The 19,824-nt window shown below is 46.1% G+C and overlaps 1 protein-coding gene across 4 annotated transcripts in view; it reads left to right on the forward strand.

Annotated features, from left to right (window-relative positions):
* FAM107B (family with sequence similarity 107 member B) overlaps nucleotides 1–19,824 on the forward strand; it is an 82,611-nt gene that overhangs the window by 19,811 nt on the left and 42,976 nt on the right. Inside the window, exons 1-2 of one of the 4 annotated variants that reach the window (XM_021064840.1) lie at nucleotides 8,960–9,297; nucleotides 9,418–9,502. The exons of 2 other annotated variants lie outside the window; for them this stretch is intronic. In XM_021064840.1, coding sequence (XP_020920499.1) covers nucleotides 9,289–9,297; nucleotides 9,418–9,502 — 94 coding nt within the window. In that variant the 5' untranslated portion in view covers nucleotides 8,960–9,288. Of the gene's footprint in view, nucleotides 1–8,959; nucleotides 9,298–9,417; nucleotides 9,503–9,532; nucleotides 9,842–19,824 lie in introns of those variants that run through there. One more of the 4 variants, XM_021064844.1, reaches the window with a different exon arrangement.

Here is a 19,824-nt window from a genome sequence, read left to right on the forward strand (position 1 = left end):
GGCGTAGGCCGGTGGATGCAGCTCTGGAGACTTCCATGTGCCTCTGCTGTGGCCCTAAAAAAAAAAAAAAAAAAAAAAAATTAGTGCAGTATAGTTGATTTACAATGTTGTATTAGTTTCAGGTGTACAGCAGAGGGAATCAGTTACACATATGCATGTATTCTTTTTTTTCCCGTATAGGTTATTACAGAATATTGAAGAGATGTCTCTGTGCTAGACAGCAGGTCCTTGTTAGTTAGCTGTTTTATATACAGTAGTGTGTAGGTGTTAATCCCATCCTCCGAATTCATCCCTCGCACACAAGCTTAAACAGTCACCCTCTGCTCCCTATAACCTGTCTCCTTACAGTCACTGGGCTTTGATTTCAAAACTGCTGCAGGTGTGGACCGCTGCAGATGAAGCCCGATGGCTTTATCAGGCAGGCAGGGGAGGGGGTCTGCTTTAAGCTTCTTTCAGGCCAGCCGATTCCCCTGTGTTGGTGCCTTGGAACTCTGAGACCTCAGTCAGCCGCTCCTTCAAGTGAGGGCTCAGAAGCTGGCCTTGCCCTGCCACCTCCCTGACCCAGTTTCCAGTCACTTTCCTCTTGCATGAGCTCCAGCCACACTGGCTTCTTTTCGGTTTTTCCTAAACAGTTCAAGCTCACGCTTGCCTGGGGCTGGACAGGCCCTCCAGGGCCGCACTCTCTGGAAAGCTCATCCTGGCTACTGAGGCCTCTCCATCCCCCCTGACAGATCCAGCCCCGGCACCTGCACCTTCTTACCCTGCACACGAGGCCTCTTGACACTTGCTCAGGTGCATGGCAGACACCTTGTCTGCTCACTGGCTTCTCACCTGCCTTCCTCCTGTCTCGTCCCACCACCAGAACCAGGAGTCCACCAAACCTGTGTTTCCAGCACAGAGACACTGCTTTGTGGGTGAGATGTTTTTTCCTGCTTCAAAGCTGTGCAGGAAAAGAGGTCATTAGATTTTTTTTTTTCTTTTTTTTCTTTTTTTCTTTTTTGGCTGCCCATGGTTTAGGGAGTTCCTGGGCCATGGATCAGATCCAAGCCGCAGTCTCGATCCAAGCTACAGCTGCAGCAATGCTGGATCCTTAACAGACTGTCCCTGGCTGGGGGTTGAACCTGAGGTCCCAACGCTCCCAAGACGCCGCTGATCCTGTTGCACCACAGCGGGAACTCCGAGGTCAGGTTTTAATCACTGGGGGGAGCTAATTGTCTGTCCTCTCAGCTGGCAGAGGAAAAGAACATTCTGCAGAATATATTATTTGAGGTTCCATCATGGCCTGAAGTCAGAATCTTGGGAGCCAAAAGTGTGGATTAAGTTAGCATTTCCTTTCAGTGAATTCTAATGAATGAAAGGTCTGTGAATTAAGAGCCAGGCCTAATCTAAGTCCTTTGGTCTTTAACAGTTTGTCTGTCTGTCTGTCTGTTTTTCATATAGAAAACAAGCCTTGTGTTGAGTGTACTTTTATCTGTGGGTAAATGAACACAGACTGTTAGTCGCTCTGTTGCCAGTTTTTATGTAATTTATATAAGGTCCAAGTGGGGGACTTTTTGTTAGACCCTATTTTTTTTCTTTCTCTTGAGAAGGAAGATGACTTGCCTTTTTTTTTTTTTTTTTTTTTTTTTTTTTTTTTTTTTTTCTGATGAGAAGTATCTTAAGTTTTTTTGGCATCCTGGCCACTAGGAAGCTCAAAATCACTTTTAGCACTTGGATCTGGAGAGTATGTTATTCCTGTTGGATCCCACGTTGGCTGTTTCTTCTTTTTCTTCTTTATTTTTAAAATTTATTTTGTTACGGTTGATTTACAGTGTGGTGTCAGTTTCTGCTGTACAGCAGAGTGGCCCTGTCATACACATACATTCTCTTTCTTCTCATCCCTCATGGTCTATCCCAAGAGGTGGACATAGTCCTTGGGCCCTGCAGTAGGACCTCTTTGCTTTTCCCGGTTAAATGGAATAGTTTGCCTCTGCCAGCCCCAAACTCCCCAGCCCTCTGGCTGTATCTTCTGTAGTGTGGCCTTAGCTTTTCAATTCTGTTTATCTAGTTGCAGCGTATGACTGACTTTGAGGTATCCTGAACCGTCTTCGGAGAGAACTGGAGAATGACAAAGTTTTCTCCCCCTCATCTCCTCATGAGAGGTATTAAGGAGCCAACTTGGCTTGCAAGTTCTGTTGCCTTGTGTGTTTTTGCTTGAGGAAGGTACCTGACAGAAATTTCTTTACTTGCCTAGGTAGAATTTTCATTTCTTTGGCTGATAAGCCCCAGGAAGCAATTTTAGGGTAGTTGCCAGCTGGGTAGGGAGGTAGGAACCTGTAAATAATCAGAGTACAGTTTTGAGATAACTTTCTCCCTGGTTTTATCTGGTTTATTCCAGTTGGAAGATTTTGGTTACTTTGCACTAGAAGGCTTTAAAATAAGTATGCAGCTGTTGTAGGGAATCCAGATAGCTTGCATCTGCATATTAAAAGATAATTTCTTAAGCATTGCTTTCTCCAAACAATTTGGGTTTTCCTGCAGTAACTTGGCACCTTCCTATGTTCAAAGATTTATAATAGCTGTTGTGGATGTTTTCAAGTGAGGCTGAAATAGCTGAACATACTTTTGAGAAGCTTATATTTTAATCAATTAGCTTTCAAAATTGGAGTGTCAAATTGGTAACTATTTCATAAGCAGTTAAGGAGATATCTTTCCCCTTAGAAGATCAGTTTAATTACCACTTGAGCTTAATATAATATATATAACATAATATTAACAATAAAATAATAATACAGAGTGGGTCTTTTCCAGGTGTCTGGTACTGGGCGGTTTTCTGAGAGGCCTGTAGAAATTAATATAAAGTGAGTGTGTGTGTGTGTGTTGTAATTTTGGTAAAGTCCTAAAATGAAATTTGTGAACAAGAAAAAAAAGGAGGAGGGTGAGTTCCCATTGTGGCTCAGCGAAAAAGTATCTGACTAGTATCAGTGAGGATGTGGATTCAACCCCTAGCCTTGCTCAGTGGGTTAAGGATCTGGCGTTGCCATGAGCTGTGGTGTAGGTCGCAGACATGGCCCAGATCAAGCGTTGCTGTGGCTGTGGGGTAGGCCAGCAGCTGTAGCTTCTATTCCACCCTAGCCTGGGAACCTCTATATGCCGCAGGTGGGGTCCTAAAAGGACCAAACAAAGAAATTTGTGAACAGGGCCCTTAATTTTAGCATGTATTGGGATGGAAATATTCTGTACTTTGCGGAGAGCCTGATTGGAAAAGCCGCTTAAGATAGTGGTAAATCCCAGGTGATTTAAACTGCTGCGTTCTTTCCTTGACATTTGATTCTGCTGCTGAGTGTTTGTAGTGATTTGTCAGGCAGGATGTACATGTTTTTCATCTGCCTCTTTTTCCTTCATTTTAATCTCTTCTGTAATTGTTGTGTTTTTCTCTTACTCATAGGAATTCCTAAATAATACTTGTTTCTAGTGACTGAGGTGTAGTTTGAGTCTTTTCTTGCCTTGTCAGTGCCCTCTTGTTGCTTCCTATGGAGTTTTTTGTTTTGTTTTGCTTTTTAGGGCCACATGTGGAACATACGGAGGTTCCCAGACTAGGGGCCACATTGGAGCTTCAGCTGCCGCCCTACACCACAGCCCTACACCACAGCCACAACAGTGCAGGATCTGAGCCAAGTCTGTGACCTACACCACAGCTCATGGCAATGCTGGATCCTTAACCCACTGAGCGAGGCCAGGGATTCAACCCACATCCTCATGGATACTAGTTGGGTTCATTACTGATGAGCCACAATGGGAACTCCCTTTTTAATTTTTATTATTATTGTTTTTTAATGGCTGTACCTGCAGCATATAGAAGTTCCTGGGGCAGGGATTGAATCCAAGCCACAGCTGTGACCTACACCACAGCTGCAGTTAGGGATCTTTAACTTACTTCACTGGGTCGGGGATCAAACCTGTACGTCCACAGAGACAAGCTGAATTATTAACCCATTGGCCACATCGGGAACTCCCATGAGATGGATTTTTTGCTTCTTCCAGTGAAGACTGATCATCTTTATAAGATCGTGGTATTATTGCATACTTGCCAAAGGAAATTGTATCTGTGATAGAGAGGGAGCTTGCTGATTCTAGACTTTCCTTCACTATATTGCTAACATTGAGAAAATTACTCAAAGAGGTTTGACACAGTGAAGGAAGAGGAAAAATAGGTTGAGTTGTTGGAATGTATTAGTAAGCTAGTGGTCATTAAACTCCTAACATAAGACCCACAGTCCTGGAGTTCTCATCCTGGCTCAGCGGAAACCAATCTGACACAGGTTCGATCCCTGGCCTTGCTCAGTGGGTTAAGGATCCGGTGTTGCCATGAGCTGTGGTGTAGGTTGCAGACACGGCTCAGATCCTGTGTTGCTGCGGCTGTGGTGGTGTACGCCAGTGGCTACAGCTCCGATTTGACCCCTAGCCTGGGAACCTCCATATGCCGCCAGTGGGGCCCTAAAAAGCAAAAAAAAAATTTAAACAAAAGACCCACCGTCTAGGGCAAAGGTAAGGAGGCTGGATATTTACCCTTGGGAGCTTATTATATCCAGTTAGGGAGGCAAGGCTTGTCCTTTGAGTTAACAGATATGTTAGAGCAAGTAGTTGCTCATTCTCTTGGAAGCAAAGTGGGTACCGTTTTGCTTATTGAACTTTCCTGATGGGAAGAACACTTTGTATCTCCCACGCCCTCGCTCTGGGCCTAGAGTCTCAGAGCCCCTGATGCCTGTTTAAACATAGAAATCGGTGTCAGCTTCAGTTCTGAATTCACTTGGGAGGAGAACCGGGGAAAGGAGCTGTTCTTTGGTGGAATCAGTGACTATACCTTTACCAAAGCTTCCTTGGACTCCTTGTATTTCCTGGCCTGCCACAGCCACGGAAATATTAACTGCCCACCATTGTGTATTTAGAGAAGAAAATGACTCTCATCCCAGAGTTGCATGTGAAGAGAAAACGGTGGATTCTGCATAAATACATTTCTTCATATTTGCGGTTGAAAACTTTGGGCCAACTTAACCAGAGTTCCTGCTGGGGCCGTGTGTTGTCTCGGCATCAGTACAAGTTTAAAGAGCTAAGGCTAAAGGGCGGCTGGGGAAACTGAGTCTGAAATTAGGGTGGCGGAGAAAGATCCCTCCTATCATCCTGAAGCTGGAATCCTCAGATCTCAACTTGACAGGGCAAGGGCGAACATAGTGTATCTTTGAAATGAAATGGAGTTTTTTAAAAAGAAGCATTTATCAATATTTTTATTATATATATATATATATACACACACACACACACACACATATATATGTATGTATATATGTATTTTTTTTCTTTTTGCCCTGGTGGGCTGCAGCTTGATGTGAGAGCTCAGTTCCCAGACTGGGGAATTGATCTCAGGCTGCACTGGTGAAAATGCCAAATCCTAACCACTAAGATCACCAGGGAACTCCTAAAAAGAAACAGTTTTTTGATCAAAAAAGTCTTGCATGATTATTTTCATCTTGACCCACTGCTTGAAATCAGTGTCTTTAGTTTCTTCCGTTTCCTCGTTTTTAATAGAGATGACGCGTTGCTGATCCCAAAATACCTGAAGTGTTAATCTACTGAAAGCTTTTCTCTATTCAGTCGTCTGATTATTTCCCTTCTTCTAAACTCAAGTTTTCATAGTGTTTCAACTTTTTCATCAACAAGTATTCTTTGAGCATGAGTTTGCTCTAATTTTTCACGGTAAACATCCTTGGGTCTGTTGTATGGTTGGAAAACGAAGGTTCAGCTGTGTGCGTTGAGCACACTCTTAGAGATTCTAATTATTTTAGGAAAAAAGGGTCCCACCTTGCCTTCTCTGTTTCTCTTTCACTCTCACGCTGCTGCCACCCTTCACACTTCTGGCGCCAGATGTTTGGGGATCTTCCCCCACTGCGTCCTGCTCTGTGACCCCAGCTGGTGTCGGCAGGGGAGCTCAGCTGTGATCCTGCATACCTGGCGCTCGGTCCCCTGACACAGCCCCCTCCCCTCCTGACATGCCCATCTCAAGTGGTATGTTACCTCCACGTCCGACGGGGCTGCACCTTGGAGGTCCCCGTGACCTCTGCCCCCTTGGATTCAGTTATCAGCCAGAAAGCCCACAGAGCTCCGGAACCACTTAACATGTACTGTTTCTTTTCCTTCTCTTCCTGCCTCTCTCCCTTCCTCCCTCCCTTCCTTCCTGCATCTGTGGCATATGGAAGTTCCTGGGTGGGGGTTGAATTGGAGCTGCAGCTGCCGGCCTACACCACAGCCACAGCCACACCAGATGTGAGCTGCATCTGCGACCTGTGCTGCAGCTCTGTGGCAGGGCCGGATCCTTAATCCACTGGGCGAGGCCAGGGATTGAACCCACATCCTCATGGATACTAGTCGGGTTCTTAACCCCCCGAACCACAACGGGAACTCCCCGTTTACCAGTTTTTAAAAGGATATGGTCAAGGATACAGATGAACGTTGAGATGAAGAGATAACAAAGGGCAAGCTCTGGGCGGGCCCCGAGCCCGGGAGCTCCTGTCTCCATGGATTTGGGGTATGTCACCCTCCTCATACATGGCCATGTTCATGTATAGGAAGCACTCTGCACCCCATACGTGGGGGATTTTGATGGCCGCTTCCTCGCAGAGGCATGCTCAGTAATTAATTCCATATCCAGCCCCTCTCCCCTCTCTAGAGAAGTGGGGGGGGGGGGAGGTGCGCTAAGAATTCTGAGCTTCTACTCATGGCCTGGTCTTTCTGATTAGGGGCTCCCATCCAGGAGCCCACCCAGAGTCACCTCGTTGGAACAAAGGATGCACGCAGTGCTCTCATCACTTAGGAATTTGCAAGGGTTTCAGGAGCCTTGTGTAAGGGACAGGAGTGGAGACGAAATGTTAGAAGAAGAGATGCCCCCAGTTGCTCTTTTTGAGCAATTCTGTGCAGGGAACTGGGGCCAGGGACCAATACATCTGTCTTGTGTTATCTCACCTTAATGCTTCACATTACAGATTTCTTGCCCATGGTGCCGACTTCAGTGTCCCAGAGGATAGAAAGCCTTCATCTTTTAAAGAAATTCCCCTGCTGTTCTGCCTTCAACTCGGTTTTCTTTTAATTTGTGTTTTTTACTCTGATAAAATATGTATACTATTACATCTTCCCCATTTTTAGGTGTTCAATTCAGTGACATTCAGGCCATTCACGTTGTTGTGCAACCACCCCCATCACCCATCTCAGAACTTTTTCATCTCCCCAAATGGAAATCCTATGCTCATTAAATACTAACTCCCCGCTTACCCCTCTCCCCAGCCCCTGGCAACCACCATTCTTCTTTCCATCCCTATGAAGACGATGACTCTGGGTATGTCATGAAAGTGGAATCATACGATGTTCTTCTTCTTCTGGCTTGATTTACTTCACCTAACATGAGGCCTTCGACGGGTTCATCCACGGGTAGCATGTGTTAGAATTGCATTCTTTTTTGAGGCTGAGTAGTATTGCATTGCATGTATGTGCTGCATTTTGTTGACACATTCATCTTTTGATGGCTCTAACGCTGACTTTTTATTTTTTTGCTTTTTAGGGCCACACCTCGGCATATGGAGGTTCCCAGGCTAGGGATGGAATTGGAGCTGCAGCTGCCCGGCCTACACCACAGCCACAGCAACACGGGATCTGAGCTGCATCTGTGACCTACACCACCAGCTCATGGCAATGCCGGATCCTTAACCCACGGAGTGAGGCTAGGGATCGAACCCACAACCTCATGGTTCCTAGTCGGATTCGTTTCTATTCGCCATGACGGGAACTCCTCTAACTCTGATGTTTATACTGTGGGTCACAAGTGGCTTTTTTTTTTTTTTTTGCCACAACCGCAGCAAGAAAAAATGGCATCAGGGGAAGTTCAGGGGTCAGGGATGGAATCTGAGCTTAAGCTGCGACCTATGCCACAGTGCCAGGATGGATATCAAACCTGTGCCTTAGCAGCGACCTGAGCTGCTGCAGAGACTTCAGATCCTTGACCCATGGCACCACAATGGGAACTCATTTTAAAATATAAAATATACTAGGAAATGTGGGTGCGTATTAGGGATCAATCCTGTTTTGTGAAACGGGTGAAAGTGTGTTGTACTGAATCCTGTTGGTTTTTTACATTTTTTTAAAGGTAGAGTAGAGTGAAACTCACGTTTCTCCAGGTCTTCTGACACGGCTCACGTAGAGGGCTCTGGGGTGTTTCCTGTGTTTTGGGAGGGGTTGACTATGTAAGAAGGAGCAGGAAGAGCAGATTAACTCATGGGCCTGCTTGTTTGTTTTAAGTGTCACATGTCTGCAGTGATGCACTTGGAAGGAATTTGAGTGAAGCCAATGTGAAGCAGACAGCATTGTTTGTAAACAGTGTTCAGGGTTTTCCTTGGGACCTCTCTCTCCTGTCTCTGTCTCTCTGGGCCTCTCCACCACCCCAGGCACTGAATGAAACAGGGCTGCTTTCTGGGAGAGCCTGCAGCTCCCGTGTGTTGGGTTTGAGGCAGGATTGGAGGGGACCATGGGCCAGAGCCAAAGTCAGCTCACTGAATGTTACATCTCATACCTGCCTCTGCAGTTGCCATTTCCCCCCCCCGCCTTGATCTAGATTTTCTGTTTCTTACTAATACAGTACCAACAATCCAGAACTTGAAGGAAACTGCCTTGGTTTTGAGGGGCAGACCCTACAACCTAGAGGCCATTCAAGCATTTGGACAGAATTGGGACCAAGGAGTTCCCATTGTGGCTCAGTGGGTTAAGAACCTTACGTAGTGTCCCTGACAGTGTGGGTTTGATCCCTGACCTGGCTCAGTGGGTTAAGGATCCAGTGTTGCCACAAACTGCATCGTAGGTTGCAGAGCAGCTCGGATCTGGCATGGCTGTGGCTGTGGCGTAGGCCGGCAGCTGCAGCTCCAATTCAACCCCTCGCCTAAAAACTTCCACATGCCACGAGTGGAGCCTTAAAAAGAAAAAAAAAAGAAAAAAAAAAGACGTGGGATTAGCGCTCAAGGCCCTCTTCCCCTGATGCCATTTTTTCTCACTGTATTAAACGCCTCCCCCCCTCAAAGAGAAAAATCCCAGTATAGTTCATGAAATAGAAATGCCCATGAATTAGGATCCTTAGGCGTGCAGGTTTGTGTTGCCTCAAAGCTGTATGCTCTAGGGCTTGTGGTGGTTACAAACCACAGAGGAGGTTACAAACTCCACCTCCACTAGTTGGGGGTGGGGAGGGGTTTAAGTAGTGGGAGAGATGGGTCCAGCATGATCAAGGTGAGTGAATGTTGGGCTGGGGGCAGTGCACCTGCAGGCCTGGGGAGATCTCAGTGTGTGGCTGCGTGTGTTTGTGTGTGTGTGTGTGTTTCCCTAATACATTTCACTTAACTTGTGTAGAGAGTATCAGCTCCCGAGCTCTGCTGGTGTTTTCTGCACAGTCCACGTGTGCTGCCAGAGACAGCGTGTTCCATTGGTCTGGAAGGTCAGTAACTGGTACGGGAGTTGGAACAGTTTGTTTTTCATTGTTTGCGCTTGTTTCTAAGCCTGATGAGGTCATTGGGTTGCACACACAGATGGGTATGCAGACTCTGCTGCCAGTTCTAAAGTTGCTACAGTGTCTCCCTTTGAACTTTAACTCTGACTTTTTTGATTTCCAGAAAGAGCGCTGCTTGGTCGGGGGAGGGGGTGGTGGTGCTAGGTTCTTGTTCCGAGTGCTCTGTGTTACCACTGGAGAAAAAGTACTCCTGTTGGGAGGTGCTTTCTTACTGTGATCTTTTTTATTTGTTGCCTTCAATAAGGAGCCTTGCAAATATCCAAAGAGGTTAGTGTTCATTCTCTATAACCTTTGGTGGCTTATGCCTTGAATACGTGACAAGTGTGGGTTGATTTTCTGGCAAACTTTGTCTGACTAAAGGATGGTTTTTAAACCTCTGAATGTTCACAATGCAAGTCTAAACAAAGTGTGTATCTGAGGTCAGAATAAGCCTTGAGATCTTCCCCTGGGGTCATTGAATAATCTAGTTCTTCAGATGTGTGCAGTTGAGCTCGTGGGTTTAACAAAACAGCAGACCTACACAAGACTAAAGAAAAAGTCATGTCTTGTTATAGTCTTGGATGTCGTGTCTTTGCCTAGGAGAGAGCTCTGTGAGAGGCTGTCTCAGAGTTCCCTTGTGGCGCAGCGGGTTGAGGATAAGGCATTGTCATTGCAGCTACTCTAGTTGCTGCTGTGGCACAGGTTTGATCCCTGGCCCAGGGACCTCTGAATGCGACAGGCTTGGCACCACCCCACCCCTCCTCCCCGCAAAAAAGTGGAGAGACTGTTTCTCTTTCTTGCAGTGATAAAAGTCTTTTTTTTTTTCTGATGATTTCTTCAAATGCTCATCTATCTGTCAAACTCTGGATCACCTTTTAAAAATACCTTTTGATGTTCAGTAAATTTAGTCTCCATGATTTTATCCATACTCCTTTCCGTGTCTGGGCTCCTGGGGATTAAATTATGCTGTTTCTTTGAAGATCCCCACTTCCTGTACAGTGTGACTCTCCAATGAAAATTACAGGACTGATGTATATTTTGAAGTATTTCATTTTTTGCAAAATAGCACTTGCTTTGCAGTTGTTTTGTTCCTTGTCGCCGCTTTTTCCCTGGTAGTTGTGGGTATTAAAAAAAAAAAAAAAAAAAAACGCACAAGCTCGTGAAAACAGCAGCAAAACACTCGGATATGCTTTGGTTTTAATTTGCCGTGTGTTCCGTGATAGTGTTTCGGAAAGATGCTTTCTTGGCTGTCCATCACGGAAACAGTATTTTCAGTCTCTGTTATTGCCTGTCTACTGAGAAAAGGGATTTAAATCTTCTCCTTCATCGTGGTGTCATAAATTTCCACCATGGTTTTGAGTTGTGTTGCCACCTGCTGCTCCACACTCCTGCCTGGCTCAGGAGTGCACAAATATTTGGTGATGATCTAGACAAACAGATCAACACACACACACACACAAGACCATACACACAACCACCATTTTTCTTTTTTCTTTCTTTTTTTTTTTTTTTTGGCTAGGTGCTTTTGCAGTGTCCTTGTTAATGCAAGTCTGGGTGTCCATCGCACATGCCTGACACACAATGGGGCCACACAAATAGAAATGTCGGAGAATGGAGCAGGGAAAGTTTTATGGCAGGGCCTTGCAAGAGACAGGACGCTTGTGCCCCCCAAATAGCCTGAACTCCCTGAACCAAAATTGCAAAAGATTTTTAAAGGCAAGGTGAGGGAGGAGTAGGGTTGGTTGTTGCCAGCTTCTTGGTGCAGAAATCCTTTGTTCTCAGAGCTGCCCACAGAGGTCAGGTCAAGATGTTCCTGTAACATCCAAGAAGCTGTTATACTTGGGAGAGGAGCTAAAGCAGAGGATATGGGGGAAGGGCCTGCCCCCCACCCCCACCCCTGCCCAAGGTCCTGTAGGGTCCTTCTGGGTTACATCTTTCCCTTAAAAAAAGAGTCTGGGCTCTCCTAGTTAACGTAGAGCATTCACCTGCCTTGTGCATTGGTATTTATTTATATAAAAATAAAATTTTCAATAGCAGCAATGTATGTCATCTGAAGTAATACTGTCTTGACGTCAGAAAGCTGTTGTTTATAGAATTTTCTTCCTGTAACTGAGGAAAGTGACGTAGACATATCTATTGGTAACCACCCTAGGAGAAAATGGGCTTAGCTGGTGGAGGTTTCTGTGCCGGCCTCCGTGTTCTGGTTTTGGTCAGGCCTCTGGCTTTCCCAGCCCACAAAGTCGGGTGTTGGGCCCGAGGCTCTGTCTGACTGTCCCCTCCCTGGATCCTGGGAAACTGCAGAAGCACCACTGTGAGGCCTGCGAGTCCCACACCTTCAGGAAGCCCTGTATTGAATTGATAGGGAGCGTGGGGAGCGCGTGGGGCACGTCAGAGAGGAGGCAGCGGCCCCCCATCTCCCTCCCAGGTGCTGAATGTTGAATAACCATCCTATCTCCCGGTGACCTGTGTGCTTAACTATTCTTTTTTTGTTTCACTGGAGTCCTATAACCCCAGGCCTGGCTTAATTCTGTCTCTTCCACAACTTGAAAGCACGGTCATCCTAAACAGAAGTACTTGAATTGTTCTTGAGTTGAGATTTTTCTGCACCTATTTTTTTTCTAAATAAGACTATAAAGTTTTTGCTGTTTTACTGTTGAATTTTTTTCTGTCTTCCGTAGGACTTCACTCTTCAGATGGTATAATCTTAACACATATGCACGCACGCACACACACACATAGGACAGAAAACACAACACAGCACATGCTCACCCTCTCCTCCTCTACGGTGATGTGATAACTCTGGCGTTTTATTGTCAAGAAATGTGTTTCTGCACTCTCTTTATTAATTACAGATTATCCGTATATCCATGAAGGTCTTCTGCATTCAGATAACACGTTACGAGGGAAAGGTGAGAGATTCAAGGAGGTGTTTTCAGGATTGGGTGAAGGTTTGACTCTCAGAACGAAGACGATTACTTAGGAGAACGACATATGGGAATTGAATCCCAAGAGAAAAGGACTTTTTTTAAAATTTTTTTAAAATTTTTTTTTACGTTTTATTGAAGTGGCCTTCGTTTCCAAGGCTGTGGTAATTCCTGCTGTAAAAGGGACCCAGTCACACACATACACACACACACACACACACACATTCTCTATCAGATTCTTTTCCCACGTGGAAAGGACTTTCAGACAAGGACCAGAGGAACTCATTCTGGAGCTTCCGAAATTCCTCATCTCTCTTCTTCAGGATGAATCTTTATACCAGATTGAAATGTCAGTGTGTCAAAATACACCTGTGCTTCGATCACACAGAATGTGGGACACCAGCTCTCTGGTAGTTGCCGTTTAGAATATCACCAGCCCCCCATCCTGTGACCCACGTGGGGTTACCTCAACCCCTCCCTTCCTCCCTGCAGTTGCCTTGGTGGGATCCCCAGCCCTGGGATTCCTGGAACTTTCCTCCGAGGTCGGTTCTGTGCTTCCCCCTCTGATCCTAGACGTCGCCCCTGTGCTGTGATGCTTGTTCTACCATCAGCCAGCTCCTACTCCCCTTGCAGTCTTTTTTGTTTTTTGTTTATGTTTTAAGGCCGTACCTGTGGCATATGGAGGTTCCCAGGCTCAGGGTCAAATGGGAGCTGTAGCTGCTGGCCTACACCACAGACACAGCAATGCCTGATCCTTAACCCACTGAGTGAAGCCAGGGATCAAACCCGCATCCTCATGGTTACTAGTTCTTAACCTGCTGAGCCACAGTGGGAACTCCCTCCTCTGAAGTCTTGACTTCACCTCCTGGTCCTACTCGGCCTGACCCTGGCTGGTGCCTTTGTGAGAGGACATCACCCCTTTTCCCACCCTCCATGTGTGGCCCTGATCTTCCTGACTCTCAGGTCCTTGCTCCTCTGCCCCTGCTCCTGGAGGCTGACATCCATCACGTTCTGTCTCTGATCTCTGGAGCTGTGATGTATGTACTGGTCATGTCTCCTCACTCTTTGCATGTTTGGGCACCTGGCTGGCCATCTTCTGCTCCACATTCAGTAGTTGTGAGGGCTCCATGGCTAATTACAGCTGAAGGTGGGTGACTAGCAGTCCCATTTGCCCAGGACTTGGGGGTGGGACTTTCCTTGATGAGGTGCTTTCAGTTTGATTTTTTATTTCTTTTTTGGCTGCATCTGTGGCATATGGACGTTCCTGGGAAAGGGATCGAATCCGAACCACAGCTGCAACCTACAGACTAGCACCATAGCTGCAGCAATGCCAGAGCCTTAACCCACTGCACTGGGCTGGGGATCAAACCTGCATCTCCACAGAGACAAGTTGGATCGTTAACTCACTGTACCACAGTGGGAACTCTGGGCTTTCAATTTTTAAATCATCCCTTCCTGGGGCTAGGGCCTTTCCCAGGACATGGGACTTTTCGTGCTCACACTGGGAGGAGTGGGCCACCATGAATCACTATTCCAGACCTTGTTAGTGGTAGGAATTGCTCCTGACCTCGAATCCATGGGTTCCCCTCCACTGGCCAGAAACTCCTATCCTTCTAGCTCATCTGACAGATTCTCCCTGCTATCTTCAGAGTTAGGTCTTTCTGTGCCTCAGCAGTAATAAACCCGACTAGTTTCCATGAGGATGCGGATTCAATCCCTGGCCCTGCTCGGGGTTAAGGATCCAGCGTTCCCACAAGCTGTGGTGTAGGTCAAAGATGTGGTTTCGGATCCCACGTTGCTGTGGCCATGGCTGTGGTGTACGCCTGCAGCTGCAGCTCTGATTCGACCCCTGGCCTGGGGATTTCCATATGCCACAGGTTTGGCCCAAAAAAGCAAAAACAAAACAAAACAAAACAACAACAAAACCAAAAGCAGAGGTAGGTCTTTCCAGGTCCATCTCCAGGTGTGGTCTCTGCTTTCACGCTGCGTTTCCTTCACTCCCCACCTCTGCTCTTCTAGTTCCCTGACCAGCTTTTCACCTGCACACTTAGCAATCCACTGAAACGCATCCCAGCTGCCATCCTGGCACATCCCAACCCTGAGGGATCTGGCAGCTCACGGTCCCTGATCCTGTCCCTGGACTGCCAGGTTTTGCCAGAGAAAGTCCCACAGATGCTGCTGTGAAGTCTGGTCCCTGCCTTCAGCACTGCCTGGAGATGCAGCAGTTTCCTCATCAACACGCTCACGCCCCAGGGTGCCTATTTTCCAAGTTCTCTCAACCCTTTTCAAATCTCCATTTGCATTGTCAGCCCCATCCCTCCTGCTTGCTCTTCACTGTCAGCAGATGCTCTTTTCACGGCCAGTAAAACAGTCATGTGAAGGCCCTTCTTTTCCCACTGCCCCTTTGCAAATCTGCTTGCTCCTGGATCCCATTCTCATTTTTCTGTTTATACTGCCAGAGGCATCCACCTCCCTCACTTTGTAAAAATCATTCTTTCTGCAGCCATCCTCTCCCTCTTCCCATTTCAGCCTCTGTCCTGGTGTTTCTGTCTCATGAAGATTTATGAATGCTCAGGTGGCTCCTATCTTAAAGCAGAAACAAAATAGAACAAGCACCATGAAACCCAAGCCTTCCCCAGTATCTCCTCTCTTAGCTGCCACTTTCTCCTGCCTTCTCTGTGATGAGACTTTTGGAGAGGATGTTCTACTTTCTGGCTTGTAGGAATCATCACTGCTGCACAATAAATAAGCATAAACTTTGTGCCTTAAAAGGATACACATTTCTTATCTCAGAGTTTTCATGGGTTAGGAATCCAGGCATAGCTCATCAGGCTGCAGGCCACAGGGCACCAGGGCTGTGGTCTCATCAGAGGCTCAACCGGGGAAGAATCTGCTGCTAAGCTCACTGAGGTTGTTGGCACAAAGCATTTACTCGCAGTGGTGGGACCTAGGTCACCCTCGGTTCCTAGAGGTCACTGAACTTCTGTGACAAAAGGGGGTTTCACTTACTGCATGGCAGCTTCCTTCCTCCCAGATGGTGAGGGAGGGAGAGAGAGCCATTCCAGCAAGGTGGAATCATGGGAGTGCTACCCCGACACCTTTGCCTCACTCTCTTGGTTAGAAGTGAGTCCCAGATCCTGCCCACACTCAGAGGAAGGAATTAAACTGAGGGGTGAGCAGTGGGAGATGAGATTGCTGAGGGTCACCTTAGTCTGTCCACCACATCTCAGGCTGCTCATTTCCATTCACTCCTTAAACCAATATCTTCTTTTTTATTTGTTAAAAAAAAAAAAAAATCCCTACCACTTTATTGAAACTGATCTCAGAGGCAGAATTAGCTACAGAATGTGGTCTCAGGGCAAAATAACAGGGTGGGGCTCCCTGTTCAAAAATTATTAAGTTCAGGATGGCGACAGCAATGCATTCAACCCTGTGTGTGGCCCTTCGGCGCGGGGGGACGGCAGAGGTCCCCAGCTGTGAGGCCAGCCTTGCAGGGAGGCCACCCTCTCTGTTATTAAATCCAGAAGGTGCTTCCTTGGGCTCTTTCTCACTTGACCTCTCAGCAGTTGCACTTGACCGTTTACCACTGTTGAGAGAGCACCTTGCCTTCTAGAACGTTCTCACATCCTTGCACTTCTGAGACCTCGTGCTCTCCCGGTTTCCCTTCTCTTTCCACATCCTCCTCTTCCATTTCCTCTGTAGCATCCTCCTCTTTATGTACCCTTTTTTCGTTTTGTTTTGTTTTTTTTGTCTTTTTGCCATTTCTTGGGCCACTCCCACGGCATATGGAGGTTCCCAGGCTAGGGGTCTAATCGGAGCTGTAGCTGCCGCCCTACGCCAGAGCCACAGCAACGTGGGATCCGAGCCACATCTGAGACTTACACCACAGCTCACGGCAATGCCAGATCGTTAACCCACTGAGCAAGGCCAGGGATCGAACCTGCAACCTCATGGTTCCTAGTCAGATTCGTTAACCACTGCGCCACGACGGGAACTCCTATGTACCCTTTTTTATTTGGGAGTTTGGCGGGGCACCTTTGTCACCCTATGAGGAATAGCAGTTTCCATAACCTTGGTTGCTTGTGGATTTGGCGTTCCCAAGTCTTGGTAGCTAGCCCGTGTTGACTCCCAGCTCGGGCACTCACGTCCAGGGCTTCCTGTATGGTATTTGCTCGCTGGTGTGCTTTATGGGCATCTAAATGCAGAGTGTCTCATGGTGACCTTGTCTGCTCTGACCCAACAAGCTTGTTTCTTGAGAGTCTTCCATTGTGGCGAATGGCTCTGCTCTCTGCCAGGCGAGTTGGGATTTCTGGTTGTGCTCTCCTCCTGTCTTGAGTCCCCTCTTCCTTCTGATCATTCTTGCTTGTACTCAGGGTCTTTGCCTCCACAGGGCTGTGAAGGGCTGGTCCTGGACTGTATGGACAATCTTTCTGTCCACAGAGTCACCTGGGCTTCCTCTGTTACACCCAGTGTGCTTCATTGCCCCTCCTGTGTTAAGCATCTGCTTTCCCCCTTAGAGTATGAGCCTTCTGAGAGCAGGGACTTGGTGGGTTTTTGTTTCTTTGGTTTTTGGCTGCGTTTGTGTCATGTGGGAGTCCCGGGGCCAGGGGTCGAATCTGTGCCATAGCAGTGAGCTGACTCACAGCTGTGGCCATGCTGGATCCTTAATCTGCTGCCCCAAAAGAGAACTCCAGGACGTGGCTTTGTTCACTGCTTTATCCTCATTTTTGGAAAGTCAGACACCTGCTACACCCTCAAAAAATAATGTATTTTAATGAAAGAGTTTTTTATTTCCAACCTGATTTTTTGTTTTATTTATTTATTTATTTAACGGCTGCCCTGCTGCATTTGAAAGTTCCTAGGCCAGGGGTCAAGTCGGAGCTGCAGCTGCCAGCCTACACCATAGCCACAGCCACAGCCACAGCAGCACCAGATCTGAGCTGCATCTGTGACCTATGCCCCAGTTTGCGGCAACACTGGATCCTTAACCCACTGAGTGAGACTAGGGATCAAACCCACATCCTCATGGAGATAGAGTTGGGTTCTCAACCCACTTAAATCCATTGAGCCACAGTGGGAACTCCTCAACCTCATTTTTTCAAGTGTGACTGTTATGTTCCTTTGTAGAGACTGTATGTTTTGGAAAAACAGGACAACACTCTAGAAGAATTCCTGTTTTGGAAATGCTAGGAATATCTGTAACATAGTTGGAACCTTTTGATTGGATTGTTGTTGATTAGTAATTAAAGTTGTAACAGGCACCAATGGGGTGTTTTCTTATTTCTCTTGAGTTCTGGCGGTGCTAATTTGGGGGCGAGCATGCGTCATTGGGTTTGCAGAATTCAAAGAATTGCTTTGTGTAACTCGGTAGAAGGAAGTAGAAACAGATAGCGATAGCTGTGAAGATAAGTATGCATCAGCCACTATCATTGAGTCTCGCTTGCTCTTACCCCAGATGTGTTTTGATAATTTTTGTTTGTTTTTTTTAACCAACCAGTGGAGAGGTAATTGTGGTTTAGAGATCTCCAGCGATGATTTTCCAAGATCCTCTTTTCCTTGCAGTGTCTGCTTTTAAAAAGTATGTTACTAGAATGCCAAAATACATTTAGGTAGTTGGGGGCCTGATTAATTTAGAGACTAAACGTGGGCCAGAAGAGGAAGGATTCCATCCAGTGTGAAGACTGCCAATTTATCAAAGGTCTTAGAGAAGTCGCCCTTTAAGCAGAAGTCAGTCACAAGCAAACAAGATAATACATTGCTTTACTTGTGAAAGACACCCTTAATTTTATAGCCTAGTGGTTCTCAAACCTTTTGATTTTAAGATCCCTTTATGCTGTTAAAAGTTTTGGGTTTCAGGATCCCTTTATGCTGTTAAAAGGTATTTGAGGACCTTCAAAGCCCACCCCCCCTTGTTATAATATCTTTTTTTTTTTTTTTTGGCTTTTTGCCTTTTCTAGGGCCGCTCCCAAGACATATGGAGGTTCCCAGGCTAGGGGTCGAATCAGAGCTGTAGCCGCCGGCCTACGCCAGACCCCCAGCAACACAGGATCCGAGCCTCGTCTGCAACCTACACCACAGCTCACAGCAATGCTGGATCCTTAACCCACTGAGCAAGGCCAGGGATGGAACCTGCAACCTCATGGTTCCTAGTCGGATTCGTTAACCACTGAGCCAGACGGGAACTCCCTATATTATCTATTAATTATTTACTGTGTTAGGACTTAAATAAGACATTTTAAAAAGTCACTTAAAATGGCAAAGATAGCAATAAGTGCATTACATATTAGCTAAAGACCATTTGTGTTGAAAAATATTTTTTCCAGAAATGGAAAAAAATAGTGAGATGAACATTATTTCGCATTGGCATACATTTCTTTAATGATTTTTTTAAAATGAAAAATAGCTTTTTTCCAGAATTTAAAAAAAATTAGTGAGACTGGTTGGCATTATTTTACATTTTTGCAAAGCTATTTCATAACCAGCTTTAATAGAAAACAACTGGGTTCTCCTATTTGTTTCTACATTCAGTCTGATGATGGGTTGTTTTGGTCAAAGTACATGCAGAAAATCCAGTCTCACACAGAGCTGTAAAGGTAGGTGTACTGAAACTGTTTTCAAAGAATTCTGGATGGTGCAGTGTGGATTCTGAAACCACAGCAATGATCTCTCCTTACTCCGTCACAGTAAAAATTCATTCAGTTATCTTCATTTTGAATAGGACAGAAGAGGGATGGGTGAACCAGTTATAATACACCTGTATAATGCATATTATGCAACCATATTTTAAGAATATTTTGTCACAGATGAAATGCTTCCAAATGTAATAAACTATCTTGTATGATCCTCATTTTTGCTAAAAAAATGAAAAGAGGTGTGTGTTTGTATTATCTGAAAAAAATATCAAAATATGGATGTTGAGTAATACATTCACAGAGGGTATCTTATTTTCGTTATGCTTTTCTGATTTTCCAAATTTTCTGTGATCACACTGCTTCTGTAACCAGCCAGGTGGGGAGTTTTTTTGTTTTTTTGGTTTTTTTGTCTTTTTGTTTTTGTTGTTGTTGTTATTGTTGTTGTTGCTGTTGTTGCTATTTCTTGGGCCGCTCCCACGGCATATGGAGGTTCCCAGGCTAGGGGTTGAATCGGAGCTGTAGCCACCGGCCTACGCCAGAGCCACAGCAACGCGGGATCCGAGCCGCGTCTGCAACCTACACCACAGCTCACGGCGATGCTGGATCGTTAACCCACTGAGCAAGGGCAGGGACCGAACCCGCAACCTCATGGTTCCTAGTCGGATTCGTTAACCACTGCGCCACGACAGGAACTCCTGTTTGTTTTTTTTTAAAT

The sequence above is a fragment of the Sus scrofa genome, chromosome 10 (assembly GCF_000003025.6).
Source record: "Sus scrofa isolate TJ Tabasco breed Duroc chromosome 10, Sscrofa11.1, whole genome shotgun sequence".
Classification (NCBI taxonomy): Eukaryota; Metazoa; Chordata; class Mammalia; order Artiodactyla; family Suidae; genus Sus; species Sus scrofa.